The sequence below is a fragment of the Thamnophis elegans genome, chromosome 2 (assembly GCF_009769535.1).
Source record: "Thamnophis elegans isolate rThaEle1 chromosome 2, rThaEle1.pri, whole genome shotgun sequence".
Classification (NCBI taxonomy): domain Eukaryota; kingdom Metazoa; phylum Chordata; class Lepidosauria; order Squamata; family Colubridae; genus Thamnophis; species Thamnophis elegans.
In genome coordinates this window covers 29972808-29997143 of record NC_045542.1, presented here as the reverse complement: position 1 = coordinate 29997143, position 24336 = coordinate 29972808, and the positions used below count along the sequence as shown (strand labels likewise).

Below are 24336 nucleotides of genomic sequence, written 5' to 3'. Positions count from 1 at the left end.
GAGGGCGTGAGTGACTATCCGAAGGGCCTCCCGGTCCAGATAGGGTCGCAATTGGTGCACCAGGCGAACCTGGGCAAAGGCGCCCCTGCTCACAGCCGACAAATGATGTTCAAGTGTCAGCTGCGGATCCAGGAGGACTCCCAAATTGCGAACCCTCTCTGAGGGGCATATAATTTCACCCCCCAGGCTAAGAGATGGAATAGCTGGACCATCCTTGGGAGGGAGCATCAATAGCCACTCAGTCTTGTCAGGATTGAGCGCAAGCTTATTCGTTCCCATCCAGACCCTGACAGCCTCCAGGCACCGACACATCACTTCTACTGCTTCACTGAGTTGGCACGGAGCGGACAGATACAATTGTGTATCGTCCGCATATTGATGATATTTAATCCCGTGCCGGCGTATGATCTCACCCAGCGGCTTCATGTAGATGTTAAATAGGAGGGGGGACAGGACCGAACCCTGCGGCACCCCATAATTGAGGGGCCTAGGGGTCGATCTCTGCCCTCCGACCAACACCTACTGCGACCTGTCCGAGAGGTAGGAGGAGAACCACCGAAGAACGGTGCCTCCCACTCCCACCTCCCACAACCGTCGCAGAAGGATACCATGGTCGATGGTATCGAAGGCCGCTGAGAGGTCAACTAGCACTAGGATGGAGGAATGACCCCTATCCCTGGCTCGCCAGAGATCATCGATCAGCGTGACCAAAGCAGTTTCCGTGCTGTAACCAGGCCTGAAACCAGACTGAAAGGAATCCAGATAATACCCTTATAAGGCCGACTCACCGTTAGCATGCTGTGCCACAGTCCTGCATCCTTTTTAAAATCCAGAACATTCACTAGCGTTTCACCTAAAATAAATGTAACAATACTTAATGTTGAAATTCAAAATACACAAATCTGCTGCAAAAATTGGGTTCTTTTTATCAGAAGAAAAATTAAAAAGCCTATAGTTGTCTTTGGTTTCAATATCTACAAGAAACCTAGGTTATGATCTGGTATTAGCCACTCATTGGCATTCAATGAAGGGGACAAAGATTGAGTAAGTGATGCAAGAGAGAGAGAGCACCTGCATTGTGACTTCACCATGAATTAATTTTTATTTTGGCATCATTGTGAATCAGCACAGAAACCGATGTAACTGTATAGCTGCAATAAATATTTCAGTGGGACATTAGCAAATTTGGACTAGTGCTGTGATGGCAAACCTATGGCATGTGTGCCTAAAGTGGCATGCAAAGCCATGTTGCCGGGCACGCGTGGCCTTGCCTGTTTGTCTTCTGGGTTTCTGGCAAGCACACACATGCGACGATCAGTTGTCCTTTGCATGTGTGGCAGTGCCAAAAAGCGGTGTGCGCATGTGCACCAGCCAGCTGATTGTTGGGTGCGCATGCACGCCAGAAACCAGAAGTTCGGCTTTTCCTGAGCGCGGCCCCGACGAGTGTGCGTTGAGTGCATGCGTCATTTCCCCGCGACCTTTTTGGCACTCGGTGCCGAAAAGGTTCGCCATCACTGGCCTAGCCATCAGGCTACAAAATGGAAGACCGTGAGTTCTAGTTCCACCTTAGCCATGAAAGCCAGTTGTGTGACTTTGGGCCAGTCTCTCTCCCTCTCTCAGCTCCCAGGGTTGTTGTGGGGAAAAGAGGAGAAGGAGGGGTTTTTGGATAGGTTCGCTGGTTTCAGTTATTTATAAAAATAATAAAGGCAGGATACATAAAAAATATAATCCACAGTGAAAATGACAATCAGGAACCAGGAAAGCTTGTATATGTTCATCTGGCAGATATTTATTTCTTTGTTTGTTTGTTTGTTTGTTTGTTTGTTTGTTTGATTGATTGATTGATTGATTTATATGCTGCCCATCTCATTATTGAGTGATTCTGGGGGATATTGAAGAAAGGCAAAAAATTCACATATTGCCCTGCAATTACAATAGCAATAAACATCTCTGGCATTCCAACCAAAAAAGGTTAAAACAGTATTTCATTTATAAATAATACATTTTATTTTAATTTCTTTGAATTTTTCAGTGATGGCACTTCAATATGGTTCTTTTTAAATTCAGCACGCTTGAAATGAAAGAGGCAGGTAAGTAATATGTCTAGAGAGAAGAAAATATCCTTATCTATCAAAATAAAAGTGGCTATTACTATCAGCCCCAAACTGTTTCCTAGAATAATTTATACCGATATCTGATTATGCAGAAAAGAGCTATGCTGATGTTACATATATCTATATATCCAAACCTATATTGAAAAATTATCCATTCACTTTATATGCTACCCCCCAACCACCCATTTTTTTTGTCTAGTAAGGGAAATTATTTAGCCTCGCATGTAGTATGAGAAGTATCATAGGGCTCACCTTCCGAATAGTTGCATGCCTGAGACAGAGCCTGACAATGAGACAAGAGAGCAATTCGGGACACAGTTACACCCATCACGCTCCCCTCCTTGCTGGTTTTATACTGAAAAAAAAAGTATATTAACATCGTCAATTAAACTTCCTCTATCAGGAATCACTACATCATGATTCATAAAGATGCAGTCATTTGGTCTTTCTCTCTTTTCATGACCACGCTTGTGTGTTTGTGTAGTGGAGTCCATCTACAAAAGCACTCAGTGTTGATCACAATGCAAAAAAATGTAAGCCTGGATTTTCTTCCCTTACATCATCTTCATTCTAAATAAATGTGGGAAATTTGTGACGTAGGTTTCTGCAATTCTTGGCACACCAAAAAAGATCTACCGGATAAAAAAAATAGGCAGACAGAATCTGCTATAAGTGTAGAATGTTTACTTGCACTGTAAAGTTAGCTCCTAGTTCAGCAAATGATAACATTCGCCATAAAACCCAAATCAGATAAGGCACACCAAAATGCTGCTATACTGGAATCCTTGATTTTAAACATGCTAAATACTGAGGAGGTGTTCAATAATTCTGCCTCCTTGTTCCAGATGAAGTGTGTTTTCACTACTTAAATATTTGTGTCACGTTTGTTAAATCCCTATAAGACATTGGCTGAGATTGTGAACAAAATCTAAATTAATCTTAAAGCAAACATTTTCAAGAAAAAGAGGACATGCCTGGTGCATGAAATATTTGCAATGACCTAAAGGTATTAATAATTGTAATATATTTCATTTTGTCAAATCCCATTTGCACCTATATACCGCAATATATGTAAAAATGCATGTAAAAAAATAGGGACCACCTTTGGTGCCAGCCACATGACCACAGAGATGTCTTCGGATGCTGGCTCTTCAGCTTTGAAATGGAGATGAGTAGTGCCCCCTAGAGTCGGGAACGACTAGCACGCATGTGCAAAGGGAACCTTTACCTTTACCTTACCTCAATATAAGCTGGCTCAGTCCCTGCATTTGAAATGTTGGGCTGCCAATCCTTTGGTGTTTTGGAGAGGTACTTGGAATCTGTAACCACCCACTTGAGCCTTGGCCAACCTAGAACCAAAAAAGAAACCCAAACTTTAGGCCACGAGTTGTTAGGGTTGCACTTACAGTGCAAATCATGGGGATTTGGCTCATTCAGAAGCAGCTTGCTACCACAAATTCAGTTCCCCCGTTTTCTCAATGTCTAATCCTCAGGAAAAGTTAATTTAAAGGAAAACAGGCGATAATGATACATACAGACACTATGTATACAATACATAGACAGAGTACAGATTACTGTGAACCACAAAAAGAATGATGAAATTAGGGCTGTCTCAGAAGACAGGCAGATTTCTCAGAAACTCTCTTTGCACAGAAATAATTGTGCTAATGAAAATCTTCTTTTTTTTTTTTTGGCTATTTTTCCATAATTGTATCAGATGAAGTTGCTATGCACCAGCTGTTTACAAATATGTGAAACTGAGAAAAAAATAAGCAGACCATATTATTTTCATAGCATGAAGTGATACTCAATGTGTAAGCTATTTAGAGCTTCACTATTCTGTGTTCAAAGTGACAAAACAAGACCATGTGTTTCTAGTTCATTTCCATTATGAAAGATACTGTGGTTGGTGGATTCAACAGCAGGCGTATACAGTAGATAATTCTAATTTTTGCACCCTAACAATCTAATGATTCCTCTACTAGAGGAATGACAGATGCTATATATTTTTGTGATAGTTAAATTCATAACCTGATTATGCCAAGTACACTTACAATTAACTATATTTAGGTCAATTACATTATTTATTCCACACTGAGAACATATGCACCAGAGACAAATTCCTTGTGTGTTCAATCACGCTTGGCCAAGAAAGAATTCTATTTTATTCTATTCTACTCTACAACTGGTGGAGAAGTAGATGTAGGCAACCATTTTCATTACTTTTAAAAAATATTAAAAAAACATTGTAAACATAACAAACCCTTGAATTGCACAATTTCTCCATTTTGTGTTTTGGGGAGTCCTTTCAGGCAAACTTCAGTGGTGAGGGCCAAAGCAATGCCACAACTACCCAGTAGAAAGCCAATCTGCTGGCCACCAGCATCCTAAAGAAAAAGAAAGGGGACAACTATGATTTGCAGACTAGTAACCAGTGTCACTTTTAACCACACAAAACTTATATTTTAGTAAAGTATTAGTAAATGGATAGTAACATTGTGACAGAGTAAATGCACATATCCAGGCAGTGGTTTGAGAATAATCAATTGTCGAAAAGCATAAAATTGCCTAACATTTGACTCTTTATTAAACACAACTTGTAATCTGAATTGCAATCTCTTTAATAAGAAAAGAAGTTTCAATTAAAGGTGATTTTCAGACTATTGTTCAAATTAAATAAATGTGTTCTTTTGGCATAACAATTAACATAGCTATGGAATACTCTACTTTTTTCACTATTCAATCTTAATTTTATCAAAATTGAAAAATGTAAAAATGTCAAACTTTAAACAAGCACAATAATGTTTAAAACATAACAACAGAGCTTTTCAGCAACCGAAGGATCTACCCTTCCCTTATGTGACTACTGTGCTATAAAACTCAATGGAATGACGAATAGACACCAGTGTCTCCACTATTTTATTTTAGCAAAGTGCCTAATTCTGAGATTCTTCTCCTATTTTACACTATATCTGCATGCACAATGAGCATACAGAGAAAGATACAATGGTTTTGTGAGTTTGTCCATATAATAGCTGTGAAATGAACATCTCTTTGCAATCCTGGGAATTTAGCAAAGGAGCAACTGGTAGAAACCTCAAGAATGTAAGTGCATCTAAGAGCAACAACTTGTTTGTTTCTTATTTGCACTCACGGCTTATGACACCTCTATGATCAACCACTATTACCTTTCGGGTTAGAGGCACCTCTATCGGCACTGGCAGGACTTCAGCCAGCAAACAGCCATAGAATGCCACCATGAACATGACAGGGTCATTATTGGGATAAACAAGGGCTACCTGTGATTCAAAAAAATAGTCCGTTAGAGAAAGAAGGGAAAACAGCATTAGTGTTTTGACCATTACTTTTAACAGGTACAACTGCTTCACTTAGCAATGAAAATTGTATTCCCGATTACTGTTAAGTGAGAACTACCTGTACATCTGATTGATCACTCTTGCTTATCATAAGAAGTGTGAGTTAGAAGGTAAAGCATCTTACCCTGTCTCCGGGTTTCAATACAGGTTCGTTTTTGGTGCCCAGCTTGTTCAATAGTGTATATGCCAACTTAAGGCTTCTGCTCCACAGCTTGCCTGGAATAAAGAGAAAAAGCAAACAACACATTTGTGGCATTAGTAACAGCATTATATACATACATAATATTTATTATTTATCAAAGAGGTACATTCATATTTCAACCATGGTATCTGACTCGGTTTGCAGTATGAAGGGGAAAAGGGTCCCAAAAATTTAAATTCAGCAGCTAAATCCTGATAAAGAGCCACGGTGGTGCAGTGGTTAAGAGTGAAGTATTGCAGGCTATTTCTGTTAACCGCCAGCTGACTGCAATTTGGCAGTTCGAATCTCACCAGGCTCAAGGCTGACTCAGCCTTCCATCCTTCGGAGGTCGGTAAAATGAAGACCCAGAGTGTTGGGGGCAATAAGCTGACTCTGTAAACTGCTTAGAGAGGGCTGTAAAGCACTGTGAAGCGGTATATAAGTCTAAGTGCTATTGCTATAAATGCATGAGAAAAAATGATATCTTAGGCACCATAAAAAGGAGCACCCACAGAATGGTTCAGGTTTAGACCACTGAAAAGGCTAAGTGACCTTAACTGCCATTCACTTTGGCCCAAAAAGATAAATGCCTCAGATGACAAACTTAATGAAATAAATTGAGTTGTCCTGTGAATAAAATCGGGGTTGAGAGCCAAGAGAGGCAAGAATATATCCTGCAGAATGGCACTAACTCTGAGCAACAAAACACATGTAAGGCGCTTCTTTCCCTAGCATTGTGCTCTTCCCTGTAATGCCAGCCAGAGAGTAATAGCTGCTGACCATCCCAAATGAGGCTTTACTTGCTATAGAGCAGAAGGTAGCTCTATACCCAATGATACACAAACATACATGTTTTTGCTATACCCCAAATAAAATCTAAACTTATCACAATTGAAATTTACAAAACAGAATACTAACAGTGTTCTCATTACTTTGGATTACCTGTTTTTTCTTTTAATGTATCCAATCTGTATTGATTTGCTGACTACTTGGTGAAACTTAATACACAATTTGTGCTATGGTGTCATAGATGTAACTATATACTATAGCTATATATAATCGATATATGCTGTATATATTAGACAAAAGCCTAATGTCCATGCAGGGCAGAATGAATGCAGATTAGCAAAACACTACTTCATCAATTAACTGCTTAATGCATCAAGCAAACAGATAAACTCAAAGAGATATCAATAGCACTTAGGCTTATATACCGCTTCAGAGTGCTTTAAGCCCTCTCTAAGCGGTTTATAGAGTCAGCATATTTTCCCCAACAATCTGAGTCCTCATTTTACTGACCTTGGAAGCATGGAAGGTGGAGTCAACCTTGAACCTGGTGAGATTCGAACTGCCAAATTGCAGTCAGCAGAAGTAGCCTGCAGTACTGCATTCTAACCACTGTGCCACCGTGGCTCAATATAGAGATATGCACGGTAAAACATGAAGACTATCGAGCTAATGAAACTCACCATACGTCAATGTGTAGACGGGTTTTCCAGAGACATCCAAGGCTGTCAAACAAGGGCACTTGGCCTGTGTTGTTCCCCAGCGTTGCAGAGCTGCTTCTAAAGCAGGAGGCCAATTGCAAACTACACCCAAGGGTTCTCCCTTCACAGGTGTCATCTGACGCCCTTCAGGCCTGGGCTGATTAGGATCTGGCTGTGGAACTACAAAGAAAACATCATCCAATCAAATGTTAAAACCATTCACAAAATAGAACAATGTTCTAAAAAATGCTAATAAACTCTACATCTCCCCGTATTAGCGATGCAAAGGATTCCCCACTCTTCCCCTCCAATGGTTCTAATAATTAGGGTTTTCAAAACTATTGTTAAAGGTCAAGGCAATTTGAATATATTTGTTGCTAAGGAAAAACGTCTCACAATAGGAGATAGAAATCCGTGTGCTTTCAAACCTAGAAAACCATATTGTTAATCCAAATGCATTTGGTAGGAACCTACTATTACTGGTTTCTGCTACTGTATAATTATATTGTATAGCAAGGTTTAAATTCATAACCAGAAAATTTTAACTCTCAATCTGACAGATTAGAAATCGGACTTAAATTTTAAAAAATACACCAAAGATAGAAGAGGGCAAGAAAAATGAGGACAAACTGTCTGGCTTTTAGGGAAGCAAAGATTGTAATTTTTAGAAATAAAGAGAAACTATTCCTTATATAGAGCAACAGGGCAGAAAATTATGAAGTGGGAGTAGATGATGGAATAAGGAACAAAGAAATAACTATATTAATAAAAAAGCAAGAGGAGACAAAATGTGTTTTATTAAAATCCAAACACCCCACCCCCAACATATCAGGTAATTTTAAATCAAGGAATTTAACCTTCAAAGAATATTCTATATGAATATTTTTATAGGGTAATATTACATCTGTCCATGAAGGCATACCTTCTACTAAACACCCTTTTAAATAAACTTGGCATTGGAATCAACAGCCTTGTATTCCATGTGCCCCTAGTCGTTTGTTGAGTGTTCTGTTGATCCGAGATGGTTATCGCATAAATTTTTCTCAACATTTGGCCAAGAAAAAGACTTTTAATTAATTAATGGACTTTAAGATTTAAAGTAAACATGCACAAGTGAGGAAAAAAAGAGATTAAGATGCACTGATATATGATAACAGCCACACTATACAGTCCATGGAAAGATGCCCAATCCATATACCTTCCACAATTTCTTCGAAATCATCCACAAAGAACTCCTTCAGAGGTGGCCGTTTAGGTCGCTTCAGAGTATTAAGTAGCTGCTGGATTTTAGTAGAGACTCTGCTATTTACAGGGACACCTACAGTATAGGAAATGAGTTCAGTTTATCAGAAATACATCAAATATGAGCAAACGTAGACCTATAGTATCTGGGCTACAAAAACCTGACTGACCACTTGACAAAAGAACTCCAGTGTTGTTGCCATCTAGATTTTTGCAAATTTAGAAATGAGAGCCATTGTAAAATATGGGTAATTGTAATTTTAGAGAAATTACATAATCTTTCTGATATGTAAAGATATTGGGATTTGGGATGAAGCCCAAACGTAAACTGAATATTTCAGAAGATTTTCTCTAATACTTGATTATTTTTCTGCTTTCCAAATCTACCCTTAATATTGGCATCACACAGGATATATAGGTTTATTATGTCTTACGGTGGATGTTATCATAAGATACCTTCTGTTTCTGCTAGGGCAAAAAACATGGCATTTATCAATACTTTTCAGACCTCAATTCCTAACTGATCAGAAATGTTTGGTTGAATGGATACAGCTGCACTCAAGGGTAATTTGCTAATAATGCCTTAAGATATGGCCACCAGAGGGTGCAAGGACAACTGGAGACTTATTAAAAGCTAGACAATTATCTTCAAAGGCTTTACATACTTCAAAAATCATTGCATAGCACAATTCTGCTATTCATTAAAGAACCCTCATTTTTTTCAGGATTCTGCATGAATGTGAGAAAAAAAGTGCCTCTGCTTTAACAGTCACCTTAGAGGGTTCCTTAAAGCAGCAGAATCTTTTTTTTCCCCAGTAGCTGCTGGATTTCAGTAGAGACTCTGCTATTTACAGGGACACCTACAGTATAGGAAATGAGTTCAGTTTACCAGAAATATATCAAATATGAGCAAACGTAGACCTATAGTATCTGGTTTCTTTTTTTCAGGTTTCAGTGGAAGGCATGAAAAAAATTAAGCTGCTTCAGTGAATAGTACACAGATGTGCTCATGGTCTGAAGCACTTCTTCTGAATCATTTCCAAAGCATGAACAGCCTATCATAAATACAGGCAATTCTTGCTTAATGCTCATTTGTTCAGCAACCATTCAAAGATACAACAGTACTGAACAATTGGCATGTTCACCCAGGTCTCAAAATGTATACAATTTTTATAAGTTGTTATAAACCAGGGGTGTCAAACTCAATTTAATTGACAGCTTCATCAGGATTGTGTTTGACCTTCGTGGGTGGGGGAGGCTGGCCGGGGAGGGGGCATCGTCTTGCATCCCGCTGCCAGTGAAAAAGAAGCTCGGGAGGGCCGCACACAGCCCTCCCGAGGTCTGTTTTCACTGGCAGTGACACCACGGGCCGGTCCTTTGCTATTTACAGGGGGGGGCACGGGCCAGATCTAAGCACTCTGCGGGTCAGATCTGGCCCACGGGCCTTGAGTTTGACATCCCTGTTATAAATGGGATGTTTCACAATCTTTACGAAGCATTGTGATGCCACATGGCATCAGGAAGAAAGCATGGCATGGCCACCAACTGCTTTGCATAGGGCCAGGCCAGGCATGCCTGTCAGTGGTGGGAGGAGGACAATGAAGAAGGTAAGCTGAGCTCAAAACCCAGTGGAGTGCAGGTTGGCGGCGCGGCTGGGGTTTTGCATTGTGGCCCCTTGGTAGCTAGCTGCAGCAGGAGGATTGAGATGGCACTTCTCAGTAGTGATGATGGGTGGTTCTAAAGTAGAGGCCCAGGGGTGGTGGCAGCTGTTGAAAGCCATAGGCCTCTCTGTTTCAGCCCCAGTGTAAACTACGCATGCGCTATCCGGGGGGAAGGGGTGTTGCGTCCCTCCGACGCAGCCGGCAGCCAAGCCACACCTTGCAAGAGGCTGATTGGTCCTGGTACGGCTGCCAGCCGGCGGGAGAATTGCGGCCACCCCATTGGTCGCCCGCCTGACAGCTATCAGTATAAATAGCTGTCAGGCGGCGCTGTCCAGTGCGCGTGTTCTGAAGTTACTGTTAGTGCGGTTCGCAATAAAGGTTCCTGTTGAACGTTACCTCAGCACCTCCTCGTACATAAAACTGAGGAGTATCACTTCGCAGGGCAGTCAAAAGGGCAAATATTGGGTGTGCAAATATAGCTGGTGGGGAGTTCAAGAGGAAGCAGACCCTTACTGAGCCTTGGATCTGGGGGGGGGGGGGAATCAAGCCAGGAATGGCTAGAATCAGGTTGGATCTTTACTTAATGACCAGCGAGATTCGATTAATGATGGCAACAGGGACTGCTAGGATTTCCATCTCTAAGCAATGTGGTCACATAACATGCTGCTTAACATGCTGTGACAGAAATTCTGGGTCCCAATTACCATTATTAACCAAGGATTACTTGTAACAAAAGTCCTACAGCTACAATAATGTAGGGTTCCCCCACCCCAATCTTTAAGTAGGCAAACTCCACCAGAACAGGCGTTTCACATATAAAGTAGGACACTTAACAATTATACATTTTTTTAAAAACATGGAAAGCAGTTGCTCTGGAAAGTAGGACAAATTCACTTCTCTAGAGATGGAACTAGTTCAATAAATGAATAATATCAAAAACCCTTTGTTAAATACCACACATGGCTCTAGGAGTAAAACATATAAAGCAGTTGCTTTGGTTTTGTACTTTTGACCTCAAAATGAGCAATCCAAATTTTCTAACAAATATGTTCAATTAACACATGTGAAATCAGCTATCTTTTTTTGACTGCAAAATTTGTTTCTAAAGCAAATTCAGTTGCTTAAAACAGAAACAGAGCAAGGGCGAAAAGAGCGATGCTATGACAAGCAGAGATCTCACAAAACAAAACAAGAAATCCTGTGGGAATTTAGGTGCAGAGTTAAGAACTGGGGAAAAAAATCAGCCTTTGGTTTCAGTGGTAGCAGCTGATATTGCACAAGTAACATACTTGTTTTACACACATGTTAATACAAACTACAACTGCAAAGAAAACACAATATGGGACTCTCCAATATTAAAAAGGCAGGGGCTCTGAAGTTCAGAATCCATCCAAGAAATTGTTCAACAAATCCAATTTATACTCTACTACACAGGACTAATTCTTTAAAGAAAAGAAAAGAAAACTTTTCCAATTTCATTTAGAAACACAATTTCATTCCTTATATGCCAGGTTTACTTTCTTAAATCTTTTACTCCTATAGCCATTATTTGGTAATGAACAATGGACAGAGATCCATAATACAGCTCATTTTATTCTTCTTCTTCAGAAAACACAATAAAAGTGACAGTTACGTGATTATTCCAACCATATATTTCTAAGTCGTATCAAAGAAGTGTATTTTGTCCAATTCCCAGATATATTGACTTATAAGCAGCAACAGGATTTCCACACAGTGGGACAACATGACAAATCAGACAGCAGGTTTTGGCTCTTCCAAGGAATACAAAATCAAAGCAGTACAATAGAGTAGCAGGAAAGAATAGAAAAGGAAAATCTCTGGGCATAAATTATATTTTTGACAACTGCAAGAACTGTCTAGGGCAGCAATGGCGAACCTTTTTGGGCTCGCGTGCCATAAGGGGGGGAGCGCAGGGGGGTCGTGCAAGGGCATGCCGCACCCATAATGCAATGTGCGACACACCCCCAGTGCGCATGCACGCATGAGAGGCACTCCCCCGCATTTTTCCATGCTTTTTTCGCCCTCCCCAGGCTCCAGAGGCTTTATAGGAGCCTAAGGAGGGCGAAAACAGCCCCTCCCGCGCCCGCTCCCAGAGGCTCTCTGGAGACTTCAGGGACCTTCAGTGATTTCCGGTTTGCTCGTAGGGTGGTTTTTAGTTCTCTGGAAGCTTCAGGAAAGCCTCCTGAAGGTCCCTGAAGCCTCCAGAGGGCTTAAACCGATCCTATGAGCAAACCGGAAGTCTGTTCCGAACTTCCGGTTTGCCCATAGGGGCGGTTTTTTGCGCTCCGGAGGCTTCAGGGAAGCTCCTGAAGCCTCTGGAGGGCCTCCAGGGCGGAGGCTCTTTTCGCCCTCCCCAGGCTCCTATAAAGCCTCTGAAGCCTGGGGAGGGCGAAAAATATCTTTAAAAAAGGCTGAATTCAGTTGGCCAGCGCGCCCATGCATGCTGGCCGGCTGACAGAGCAACGCCTCGCGTGCCCTGCTAATGGCTCCACGTGCCACCTGTGGCACGTGTGCCATCGGTTTGCCATCCCGGGTCTAGAGTAACCAGAGAGGAGTTTAAAGAACAAATATATTCTGCTCACACATAAACTGAAAGGCTGACCCCAGTTGCGGCAGTGAAGATATTTGCAATTTCTGGGAAAGGTGAGCAGTGCAACATCCCAAATTTGGGTTACTAAATCACAAACTGAAAAACTGCATAAGGACTTGATCATCAGTTCTTTGAAAAGCACAAAAACATTCTAGTGTGACAGAATTCAGTGCTGCATAGGATCTAGATGAATCAAATATCTGAACATTTGTCATTGTGAAATTTCCTCTGTGTAAGTTATTCCATATCTACCTATCTATTTTGCCACCTCAAAGGAAAACCTGCTGTTGGTGAACTTGCATTGACTTCAAGCAGCTGGTGAACGATCAGGGCCAGATCCTGCTGTGAAGTGTCAACCTCCAAAATATCCTCAAGGAATAATTGCACTTGATCGTTTTAGTTAGCAAGTTTTCTATGCTTTATTTTAAATAGCAACTTTTCTTTTTTCTGATTCCTCTGTTAGATTTTTAATAGATGTACTATAATGACAAGTGGAGTTGCTTTAATGTTTTTACCTAGCTCATGGAGGGTCCTTTCCCCATGTGCCAAACTACAGTGTGTGCGTGCCTATGGCTATTTCATTCTTAAGGAGTGAACACTCTGGAGGAGGAACTATCCTTCTCTAGAGTTCCAACTGTCAGGCCTGGATTTCCATGCGTTCAGATTTAGGGTCAGTGGTGGGATTCAACTGGTGTAACAACCAGTTTGCTTTGGCCCGCAAAGGGCATGTCCATTGCATTTGAAATCAGCACTAAATCTTATCTTTTTCCACGGCCCCAGTGAGTAAAACAGCTGAGACACAGCAATCTGCTCAGCTGGGCTTCAAACAAAGGAAATATAGGACAGAATGCTCACTGGAACTACCGGTTCGCCTGAACCAGTCCAAACCAGCTGAATCCCACCCCTGCTTAGGCTTATTAATTATAAGCAGCGGTCATGTGTCTCTGAAATATTTGACAAAGGGTCCAGCAGCTTATTCTTCTAAAAAAGGCTGGAGAAATAGATAACTCAGCTTGTCGTATAACCAAAGAAGTATGAAATAAAATGTAAAGAAGTGCCAACATAATTCAAGTCTTTGGTAATGCATTTGCCTGATATTCATCCGAAGAATTTTGTTTTGCCTGTAAAAAGAATAATCTTTCATTCCATAAAAGATGTATCAAAGTATTATGTCTGCAGAAATGATTACAAAATATAACCTCTCAGTGTACCTCCTACCTGGGGATTTAATAAGATTCTGAATAGAAAGCAAAATACTACTAATGAATATTACCTACTGTGTCAGAAATTTAAATAAGATTTGTGGCTTGGTTGATTTTGGCTATTCCGAAACCATCTTCCTTTTTTTCTTTGTTGCTGCTCAAATCTGAAGAATGTCATTTAGCACCCACTTCAAGAACCTAGGCAAACCAATTTTGTTTTTTACAAAATTACATACTTGTTTGTGTGTTTTTTTCCCCGTTCACCTTACCAAGGAAAATTTGATTGAGACTTATCTCAACATTTCCTGCCTATCCTAGCAACATAAATGTTGGTGGTTATACAGGGCTAACTGTTCTGTTCATGAGTTTAGTTGGGACTATTTTGAAAACCGCAAGCCTTTTCTTTGCAGACATGGAATCTTCCATCGTAAGACATATCAAACCATCCTTGTGATGCTATTCCAGGTAATTAACCTACTCATAGACCATGGCGGCTGTCAAGTCTGGGAGGGTGGAAAGTTAAACTAAATAACAGAAGTTTTTTTCTTAAATACACATAGTTATTTTTGCATAGAAGCAACAAAGGATGGAACTAAGGATTCCATGTTACCGGGAACCCCTTGCTGCCCCATTTGAGTCGCAAACTCCCATATGTTATCCTTTCAGAATTCTGTGACATTAAATCGCCTGATTCCTGCTTAAATTTTATTTGTGGGGGGACAATGCAGCATTGTGGTTCTGCAGATGTACCATCAGCTGTGTCCATAAGGCTGGACCGGTTGGATGATTTGTGCATGCCCTTCACTATTCCCGATGGAGGAAGGTCAATAGCAGACGGGCGTGCAGAAGAGGCAGGTGTGGAGGTAGTTGCAGTAACATCCGGGGGAACTGAAAAATTCTCTGAAAAGAGGATCAAGGGAGAAAAGTCAGATTCTGATTACTTCTTGTTACAAGATGACTCAAGAGGAAACTGATTACCTTCACAATTCTTCCCTTCTCTGATGCAAGGGCATATGTTTTTTGTTCAATTATCTTGACAATAACCCACAAAGGAGAGAGAACATGATGCATATTAAGGTTCATTTTTACTTTCCATTTGATTATACATGCCAATTCACATGTCTGCTTTGGTAACCAACAGATCACATTGCCTCTTTTCGAAGGTTAAAGGGACTATCTGGATTTGATTTAAGGTGTCCACTGCAATATCCAAGAGACAGGAAAAAAGTACACTACACCATCATATCGAATGTATTCTTTTGCCTAGGTAAGAATTGTACCTAAGGGCAAGAATAGAATTTTTGTCCATGTAACTACTATTATGAACTGTAGGATTGTTTCAGATTGTTTAGAATATAACTCAGCAAATGTGTGTTGGGAAAAGGTCATATAACCTCTACACTTCATCTAGATAACTGCATGTAATAGGAAAAACTTAAACTGAATTCTTTTACAAACATACAGATTTTCATTAAGTTTCTAAATTGCAACAAAAACAATGATATTGACACTACTGACTAAAATAATTCTATACTGGGTTACTGCAAAGCCTCTCCACACTTTTATATCATTCTGTTGCTTTCTACTGAATTGCAATATCATTGTTTCTATTACACTGCTGAGAGCCAGCTGGGTGACCTTAAGCCAGTCACTTCCTCTCAGCCCTTGGAAGGACTCAAGGGCAAAAGGCTTCAGAAAAACCTTGACAAGAAAACTGCAGGGACATTTCGAGGCAATCTCTAAGAAATGGATGTGATTGAACACAAGAAAAAATATACACTACTAATACTTATACAGATTACATTTCTCTATATAGTATTACAATAGATTACATAAGCATTAGAAGCCAAATATTCAATTTCTGTAGGAAGCATATTCTGATTACAGCACTGGTATATACAAAGAATACAAGTTCATTTATATCCATGCATTTATCATAAGCCACACAAATTAAAAGCTTGTACACAATTCACTGTGTTAATGAATGTTATGCTCACCAATGTTATTAGTCACGAAACGTATACAACTAGATCAATGATGGGTTACAAAAATTTTTAGAACCTTTTCTGTAGGTGTGGCCTGCTTTGTGGGAGTGGCTTGCCAGCCATGTGGCCGAGTGGAAGTGGCTTGGCAGTCATATGACTGGGTGGGCATGGCCAACTTGTAAAATGTGGTGAAACTCACTTAACAATGCTCTTGCTTAGCAACCAAAATGTTGACTCAGGAACTCTGGCATTTGAAGCACACAAGTCTTAAAGCTGTCAAGTTACAAGACCCCTGCACCCCTAACCCTTTAGAAAAGAAACCCCAGGGTTGTTCAAACTTGACAGCTTTAAGACTTGCGGACTTCAACTCCCAGAATTCCTCCTCTCGCTCTTTATCTTGATGATGTGCGGACGGGTGGGGGGAGGGAGCTGAAACCGGTTCTAAGCGGCACTGTAGATTTGTGGAACCTCTTCTATAGAAGAGGTTAGAACTGGCAGGAACCCACCCCTGAACTAGATGGACAGAACGTGTATTATATGTACCTTGCTGAATTGCTTTCTACATTTTAATGTTGAATTGTTTTGGACTTCTAAATGCGGATGCATATTTTCATTTAGATATTGAAGGACAGCAAACAGTTCCTCTCCAATACATAAATATAAAATAGAAACATCATTCTGCTTTCAAACAGAGTCAGATTTTCACTGTTGCACTCATTTAACTAATGCCAGTCCTTTTAGCCCATCTTTCAAAAGTGTTCACTAATAGCCTCTACTTCAGTTTTGTTCAAGAGTCAAGTTCTCACTTGTGTGCAATGGTTAGAAGAAAGAAACTCAGTGTTTAATCAGATAATGTTGGTCTGTGGGGAAATAGCTTCATATTTGCTGCTGCTGTTACTAACACCCACTGAATTCAGTTTTGGTCAAATCTGTGCTGAATTTGGCACATGGCCACCAAAACAGTATGAAAACAAGCTTTCAGAAAGGATTCAGAAGTTCAGATCTAGCAACGTGATACTTCCAAGAACAAGCATTTATACATATATAACATTATACTTCAGACCTAGAAACACATCAAGCCAAAATGGGATTTTTACCGCTTGAAATGTTTTCAAAATAGTGAGCAAGTGCATGATCAATCAGTTTCTGTTCTTCTAAACCACTGGTCTCTGAGAGTTGTATTTATCAATCAAATTAGGTTCTGTTGTTTTGAGGCTAACTATGGCTGTCTTTTATAAATGTGAAAATGCCCTAACATTTTAGAATGTTCTTATATTTATAGCCGATGACTAGTATCTGTCTCTGTATTGAGCAGTTCTTAGTTCTGAGCTTTTTTGTTTGCTTGCAGACATTTAATTACTCAACTAGATAATATCATCAGTGCGACTGAGTGTGCGGCTTTCTGTCATTTGTATGCAGCATATATAATGTTACAGTACCTGGTTGGGTAATGAAATGATTACAAGCAAACCGCTAAGTTCAGAGAATACCAAGAACTCAGCAGTGTAACTCTTGAGCTACAAATATTACTATTTTTTTAATATCAAAATGCAATGTTATTACTGGAAACTTCGCTGTTCATTAGCTGTTCTTAATATTCCTAACACGTTTCGTACAAAAGAAAAAAGGTGCATTTTATAACATCAATTTGACATCAGTTATTCAACAACTGAATAGCCATGAGTTCCAATTTGAAGGAACATTTTAATGAGAATCTCTTTATTTGAAGAAAGTGTGATTTATGGTGATGGACTTTTAAATAGGTACACCCCCACCCCCCACAAAGGTTTTCCATTTTAGAAAATGAGTCACATCCCAGAAAGAAAGAAAGAAAGAAAGAAAGAAAGAAAGAAAGAAAGAAAGAAAGAAAGAAAGAAAGAAGAAAGAAAGAAAGAAAGACAGCAGCAACATATAGGTTGAAAGAAATAAAATGCAGCAATTAAGAGACACCAAGTATTTATACAATGCTTGTCTGAAATCAATTAAGCCAAAGCAGACAGCACACAAAGACACAGGCACCCCCTGAGATGCAACAATATTGTTTGGGACACGTTAATACAGAAACACATATGATGGAGCCAAACAGACCCTACAAAATTTCACACAGCAGCACCAGCGGCAGGGAGCACCTCAGAGCGTCAAAAAACTGAGCCTGGGGTATCCAAATCTATACATGCCTCAATAAATATGTACTACTTGAGCTGGGGAAAATGTATTTGTTTGTTAAATTTATTAGCTGCCTATCTCACCATGGGGCTATTCTAAGGAGCTCAGAGTCTATGGTTCAGGGTCCCCAAAAGCAATGTAAAAAAACTTTACTCAAGACAGGTGGGCCATTTCCAACTCTCCTTCTTAGAAAGAGCGGAGATCAGTAACAACAACAAAAAAGCCCCCTGTTTTGTATACTAGGACTCAGTCACTAGAGAGGTATAAAATTTCTTCCTGGTGATAAGAGTGATAAAGTTGACTTTTTTCTCCCCAAGATCTCATCATAGGCAAATCTCATTGTGGCATTTGTCTGATAGATTTTTTAAAAAGGGCAATGCCTCTGACTGATTAAGTGAACATGTGGATTATTATACTCTCTTCTGCTGGCTTGGAAGTGAAATGACCGACTATAAAAAGCAGCTCCAAGCATCAGAAACACCAGTGGCATTTTTTAAAAAAAGCCAGGCTGCTGTGCAAATGTTTCATGGTGATTATGACAAAAGGCTTCTCCCTTTCTCTCTCTCTCTCTTCCAATGGAGTCCTTTCTCCAAAATCATGCTTAACTTTGCCAGACTTCTAGAAAACGTTTGAAAATAATTTGAGCTTTGACATTGGGGAGATTTCTAAAGCTTTACAGAAAAATAAATATTTCCCACCCCCCAGCTCCTACCTATTCGAGTATTGGCAAATACATCAGCTAGTGACCCACTGGTCCCTTTGCCTTCTCCATGGGATAGTGTAGAAGATGCTGATGAAGATGTGGATGACCCCTGAATAGATCGGTTGATCCATGACTCAGCATTCTGTAAGCTCTGATGCAATGCAGCAGATAGGGCAGCCTGGCGCCTGAGCGAACCTTCATCCTCGGAGGCAGAAGATGTGTCTGTGTGGGATCAGAAAAGGGAAGCACACTCCACTTAACATGCTCTGTTTGCAACCGAGGAAACACTGGCAAAGGCTCCGTACCACCCAATGCAGAGCGCACTAAGCATGGGTCAAGATGGAAGGAAGCTATTAGCAAGCCCACCAACTTGGGCCAGCTTTGTTCCTTGCCGCAAAGGAAAAGCAAGTAAAATTGTTGAAACCCCACCAGAAAAATATCCATACACCAAACTCTCCAGGTAAAATAGCCCTGCAGTTATCACCCTGCAAATTGCATGCTATGGAACCTGGCTGCAGTTTTCCCCAATCCTTAACAATTCTGAAATGGAAAACATCAGAATCAACCCATATCTGAACATTTGTTTGGCAATTCCCATTCTGGGAAATTTCGTATGGTCTATAATTATTGATTTGCAGATGAACACAGAAAAAGTAAAACTTTTTTTACATATTGAAGATGTACATGTTGAAGAATTCCTCCCTTCCATTCCATTTTTTTTACACAAAAAACCAACAACATCAGTACTGTAGTATTCAACTATCTATGCAGTATGATTAATATTTAGGAATATTCAATCTGTTAATCTATGTAACTGTGTAATCTTTCACACAAAAGTATAGTAGAATCTCTGGTCATGACCATAATTCGTTCCATAACTTTGGTCACAACCCGATTTGGTCATAACCGGAACCTAATTTTGGAAATTTGGCGCTGATAAAAAAAATTAGCGTGGAAGAGAAAATCGGCTGCGGAAAAAAATGTGATTTTTTTGGTCAAAACCTAATTTGGTCGTGATCAGAAGCATTCATGACAAGAGATTCTACTGTATGCATATATTTCTGCATGTAAATATGTCACAACTGGCCCGTCAATACATCAATAATCTCATTGTCACATACAAACTGAGAATTTTAAGGTGGCAGTCATTTGAGCCAAAGAAAAGAAAGCCAGACATCTTTTTTCTGTCCCCTGTTGAATAAAAAAAATCACACACACACACACCCCAGATATTATTATTTTGATCCTGATGCATTCTTGACAAAGATGGGAAGCCTGAGCTTTTTTCATCTCAGCCCTCTCACCATGATATTGAAAGCAACTGCAAAAAAGATTTATGATTTTTCTCATCTGTTTACTTGCTACTTTTCTCTATTCCAGACCTATTTTTTTTTCTTTTTTCTCTGTCAATCATTATAAACATTTAAAAACTAGAGAAGCAAGAGTAATGTAATCAGGAGCCTAAAGAGGAAGGTAATTATCTGTGCACATGTAAATTTAAAACAATCTTCCTATCACCTTCACCCAGAACAGAGATGAGGTAATGGTGACTATCCTGCTTGCTCTATAGAGCTGGAATGTATGACTACTGCCTTATAATAAGGCACCTCAACTGATCCATCCACACATCTCTTCCGAATGGCACAAACTCATATTTTTCAGGTACTTGAACCTAAACATCAGGAACTAAAGAGCAAATTTTACACATGAAATACCGTGTTCTACTAAACTACAGCTCTTCCCACTGAAAAAAAGTTGAATGAAAATATGCAGGTTTTTTTAAAGTATAAAATGAGAAATGTTGAATTGTCAGTATGAACTTGTTGGGATTTTCATATTCAGCTAAGTTCTTGCAAATTTCTTTGATAAAAATAATCCAGAAAGTACCCACGTAAAGTTATTGCTGAATCTCAGACCAAGAATATATCAAATCGTATGTGAAAAGTATTAAGGCAAGCAACATATTATCAGTGTCATGTGACAACTGAAACAAGTTGTTGAACAAAAAAAAAGAAAGACAAAAGAATGAAAAAGAAAAAGAAAGAAAGAAAACTCAACAACAAAATCCAGCTATTAGTAAAAAGTCTCTCTTAATAGGAATCTGATGCAATAATATTAATATATATTAATAATATATAATATTAATATTGCCAGCAATAGCACTTAGACTTATATACCACTTCACAGTGCTTTACAGCCCTCTCTAAGCAGTTTACGGAGCATATTGCCCCCAACAAACTGAGTCCTCATTTTACCGATCTCGGAAGGATGGAAGGATCAGTTAACTTTGAGCCAGTCGGAATCGAACAACCAAATTCTGGCAGCCAACAGTCAGCAGAAGTAGCCTGTAGTACTGCATTCTAACTATTTCGCCACCATCGCTCTTGCCCAGCAACCTGAACAAATCTCATTTGACAAAAAAAAAAAAGCCAAAAAGAGGATGCCACTATTAAAATATTATTACTACTAAGATAATAAAGGTTTCAGGAGGTCAAAACATTGGGCACATGCACTGGCATCAGAAATAAGACTAATTTCCCAGATAATGTAATGGTATGAGGGAATGACCTTGGGAGACCAGGCGAACAGGTGCTGCCTAGGGAATGGTCAGATAAGCATAATCCACAGCTGCATAGTGGGTGGAGCAAGAAGCTCAGGAGGAATTCTACCCAAGGTATCAGCTACCAAGGCAGGGCAAGGAGAATGTCAGTTGGTCTTACCTGAACTGCATGTCCCAAAGGTGGCGTGGGAATAGTCACAACTGGGTATTAACATGGCCCATTTGCCAGAAACTGAGGTAAATCTTGAGACCACACCTCTACTCCTTCTCCTGACTCCCCCAGATTAACCGATGGTCCGGTCGAAGAGACGCCTGGGAAGGAAGGGAACAGGAACACACACACACACACACACACACGCACACGCACACACACACACCTCCCTTCCCGGTCCCTGATTGACCAGAACTAACTACTCAGGCCCCTAGGCGCAGAGCGCACCTAACGGTGGGAAGTGACTACTCCCACGCCACCTTCGAGACATGCAGTTCAGGTAAGACCAACTGACAGTCTTCGAAGTGGGCGTGGGAGGAGTCACAGCTGGGACATACCAAAGCTAGATGTCCATGGAAGGGCTCATTGGGCCTGAGTCCCCCGAGAGTCCAGGACTCCCTACAGAACCCTCCTCCAGAAGGCAGCCTCCACGGAGTCGAAGGTAACCAGCCAGTAGTGTCTGATGAATGGCGTGGGCGACGACCAGGCAGTTGCTCTGCAGATCTCCTCGATGGGTGCCTGGGTGGCCCAGGCTGCGGAGGTGGCCGCACTCATGGTGGAATGCGCGGTGATGCCCTCTGGTACCTGGAGCCCTCACGCCTCATAGGCCTTGGAGATGGCCAGTCTGATCCATCTGCTGATGGTGGCCAGGGAGACCTTAGCTCCTCGGGTTGAAGGTTGGAAGGAGACAAAGATCGCCTCCGACCGCCTGAAGGCCGCTGTGCATTTCAGATATATGAGCAGGGCCCTTCTTACGTCACCTCCTCAGGGGCTCGAAAGGTGCCTCCAGAAGGGCCTGGAGCACCGTGGGGAGGTCCCAGGTGGGGAAGGGGTGGACCGCCAGGGGCTGAAGGTTTGCTGTCCCTCTGAGGAATCGCCTTATGACCGGGTGCTGGGACATGGATCGGGAGCCTCCTCCCCCAAAACTGTGGCTAAGCTGAGACCTGCCTCCTGAGGGTACTATGTGCCAATCCCTTCTCTAGGCCGTCCTGGAGGAAGTCCAGTACCTGGGGCACGGAGGCCAGAGTAGGGTCTATCCCCGCAGCCCAGCACCAGGTCGCAAAGGCGGCCCAGGACATGTTGTAGATACGAATGGTGGAACCCCTTCTGGAAGCCTCAATGATCCTGATGACCCTGGTGGAGAAGTGGGCTTCCCTTAGTTACTCCCGCTCAAGCGCCAGGTGGTCAGATGGAGCCACTCTGGATCTGGGTGTTCCAGAGTCCCCTGGCACAGAGCCACCTCCCCCTGTGGGATTCTCCAGTGGGGTAACTTCAACATATTCACCAAGTCTGCAAACCAGGGGTGACGGGGCCAATAGAGGGCCACTAGGATGACCTCTGCCCTCTCTAATACTAGCTTCCTCAGAACTCCGGGAAGGAGAGGAAGGCGTAGAGAAGGCCCACCGGCCATCTGTAGCGTATGGCGTCGGAGTCCACTTCTCCTCGAGACGGGAACCTTGAGATGAATCTCGGCAGCTGGGTGTTCGACAGGGAGGCGAAGAGATCCACTGTCGGCCAACCAAATCTCTGGCAGATCTGTTTGAAAATTCTGGGATGAAGCTACCACTCCCTGTTGTCCACTGTCTCTCTGCTGAGCCAGTCCGCCTGTTGGTTCTCTACCCCGGAGATGTGCTCCGCCCAGATCGATCGGAGGTTCCATTCCACCCAGCTCCCCAGCCAAAGAGCTTCGTGCGTGCCTCCCTGCTTGTTCATGAGCACCTTGGGCGCCACCTTGTCTATCAGCACCAGGATATGCTGACTGGAGACTGTCGCCTTGAAGTGTCAAAGGGCTAGGTGGATCGCTCTGAGCTCCAGCCAGTTGATGTTCTTCCGCAGGTCCATTGGGATCTAGTGGCCCTGCACTAGCTGGGACTCCAGGTGTGCCTCCCAGCCGAACAGACTTGCGTCTGTTGTTAGGATCATCCTTCCTGGTTTCCTGAACAGGGATCCCTTGCCCAGAGCTGGCGACTGCCACCAACAGAGGGAAAGGAGCACCTGGGGTGTCACAGGGATCTTGAAGCTCGCACCATTCGTCGCGTCCCTCTGGTGTGGAAGTAGGAACACTGCAGCTCTCTGGCATGGAGACAAGCCCAGGGCACGATCCCGATGCAGAAGATGAGTTTCCCAAGAAGCCTGGAGTGAAGAGCTATGGAAACAGAGCGAGTCTTGCGAATCTCCTGAACCAGCTGAACAATACTGTTTCTACGCTCCTGTGAGAGGAACACCTCGCAGGGACCTCAGGGTGCTGATTGTGATACCCAGATCCTCCTCGCCCTGGCAGCCAACTTGGCCAGGACGAGAGTATCATCTAGGTAGTATCACCTGCGGAAAGGACGGCCGCCATCCCCCCCCTCTGTGAAAGGGCCACTTGCCCTGCAGTTGGAACCTGTATCTGTCCCTGGAATACTGCCTATCTCCCTGCCTGGGGAATCTGGGTGCAGAGTACCATGGTTGTTGGAAGTCCGACTCAGGGGGACGATAAGAGGGCGTCTCCCAAGTGAGCCGCCAATCCATGGCACAATTGCTGGCCCACCGCCAAACAGCTGGGCCCTCCCCAGATTACCTGCAGAGGACGCCAGGATGGATGCATTACCCCAAACTCACTTCTGACGCAGATCAACCAAAAGCATGAGCAATGTTATTTCTGTCCCATGTTCAAACCTGAATCTGGGCTGAAAGGGGCCAGATAATCTGCTTCATTCAGAGCCTGCACAATCACCTTCTCCACAACCTTTCCTTTAAAAAAGGTAGATTGGACACTGGACAGATGTTGCCCAGTATAGTGAGATCTATCTATGGCTCCTTGATAAGAGGAATTGCTGTGATTATTGTTTAA

General features: G+C 41.8%; 1 protein-coding gene across 2 annotated transcripts in view; it reads right to left on the bottom strand.

The window, feature by feature from the left end:
* The window catches only part of DIP2B (disco interacting protein 2 homolog B), a 200785-nt gene that overhangs the window by 39587 nt on the left and 136862 nt on the right, over positions 1 to 24336 (bottom strand). For both annotated transcript variants that reach the window (XM_032210327.1, XM_032210328.1), the window contains exons 5-14: positions 18739 to 18951; positions 14626 to 14775; positions 8358 to 8477; positions 7142 to 7339; positions 5616 to 5707; positions 5303 to 5413; positions 4378 to 4501; positions 3354 to 3463; positions 2367 to 2469; positions 789 to 853 (exon numbers count right to left, since the gene is read on the bottom strand). In XM_032210327.1, the coding sequence (XP_032066218.1) occupies positions 789 to 853; positions 2367 to 2469; positions 3354 to 3463; positions 4378 to 4501; positions 5303 to 5413; positions 5616 to 5707; positions 7142 to 7339; positions 8358 to 8477; positions 14626 to 14775; positions 18739 to 18951 (1286 nt within the window). The remainder of the gene's footprint in view (positions 1 to 788; positions 854 to 2366; positions 2470 to 3353; positions 3464 to 4377; positions 4502 to 5302; positions 5414 to 5615; positions 5708 to 7141; positions 7340 to 8357; positions 8478 to 14625; positions 14776 to 18738; positions 18952 to 24336) is intronic.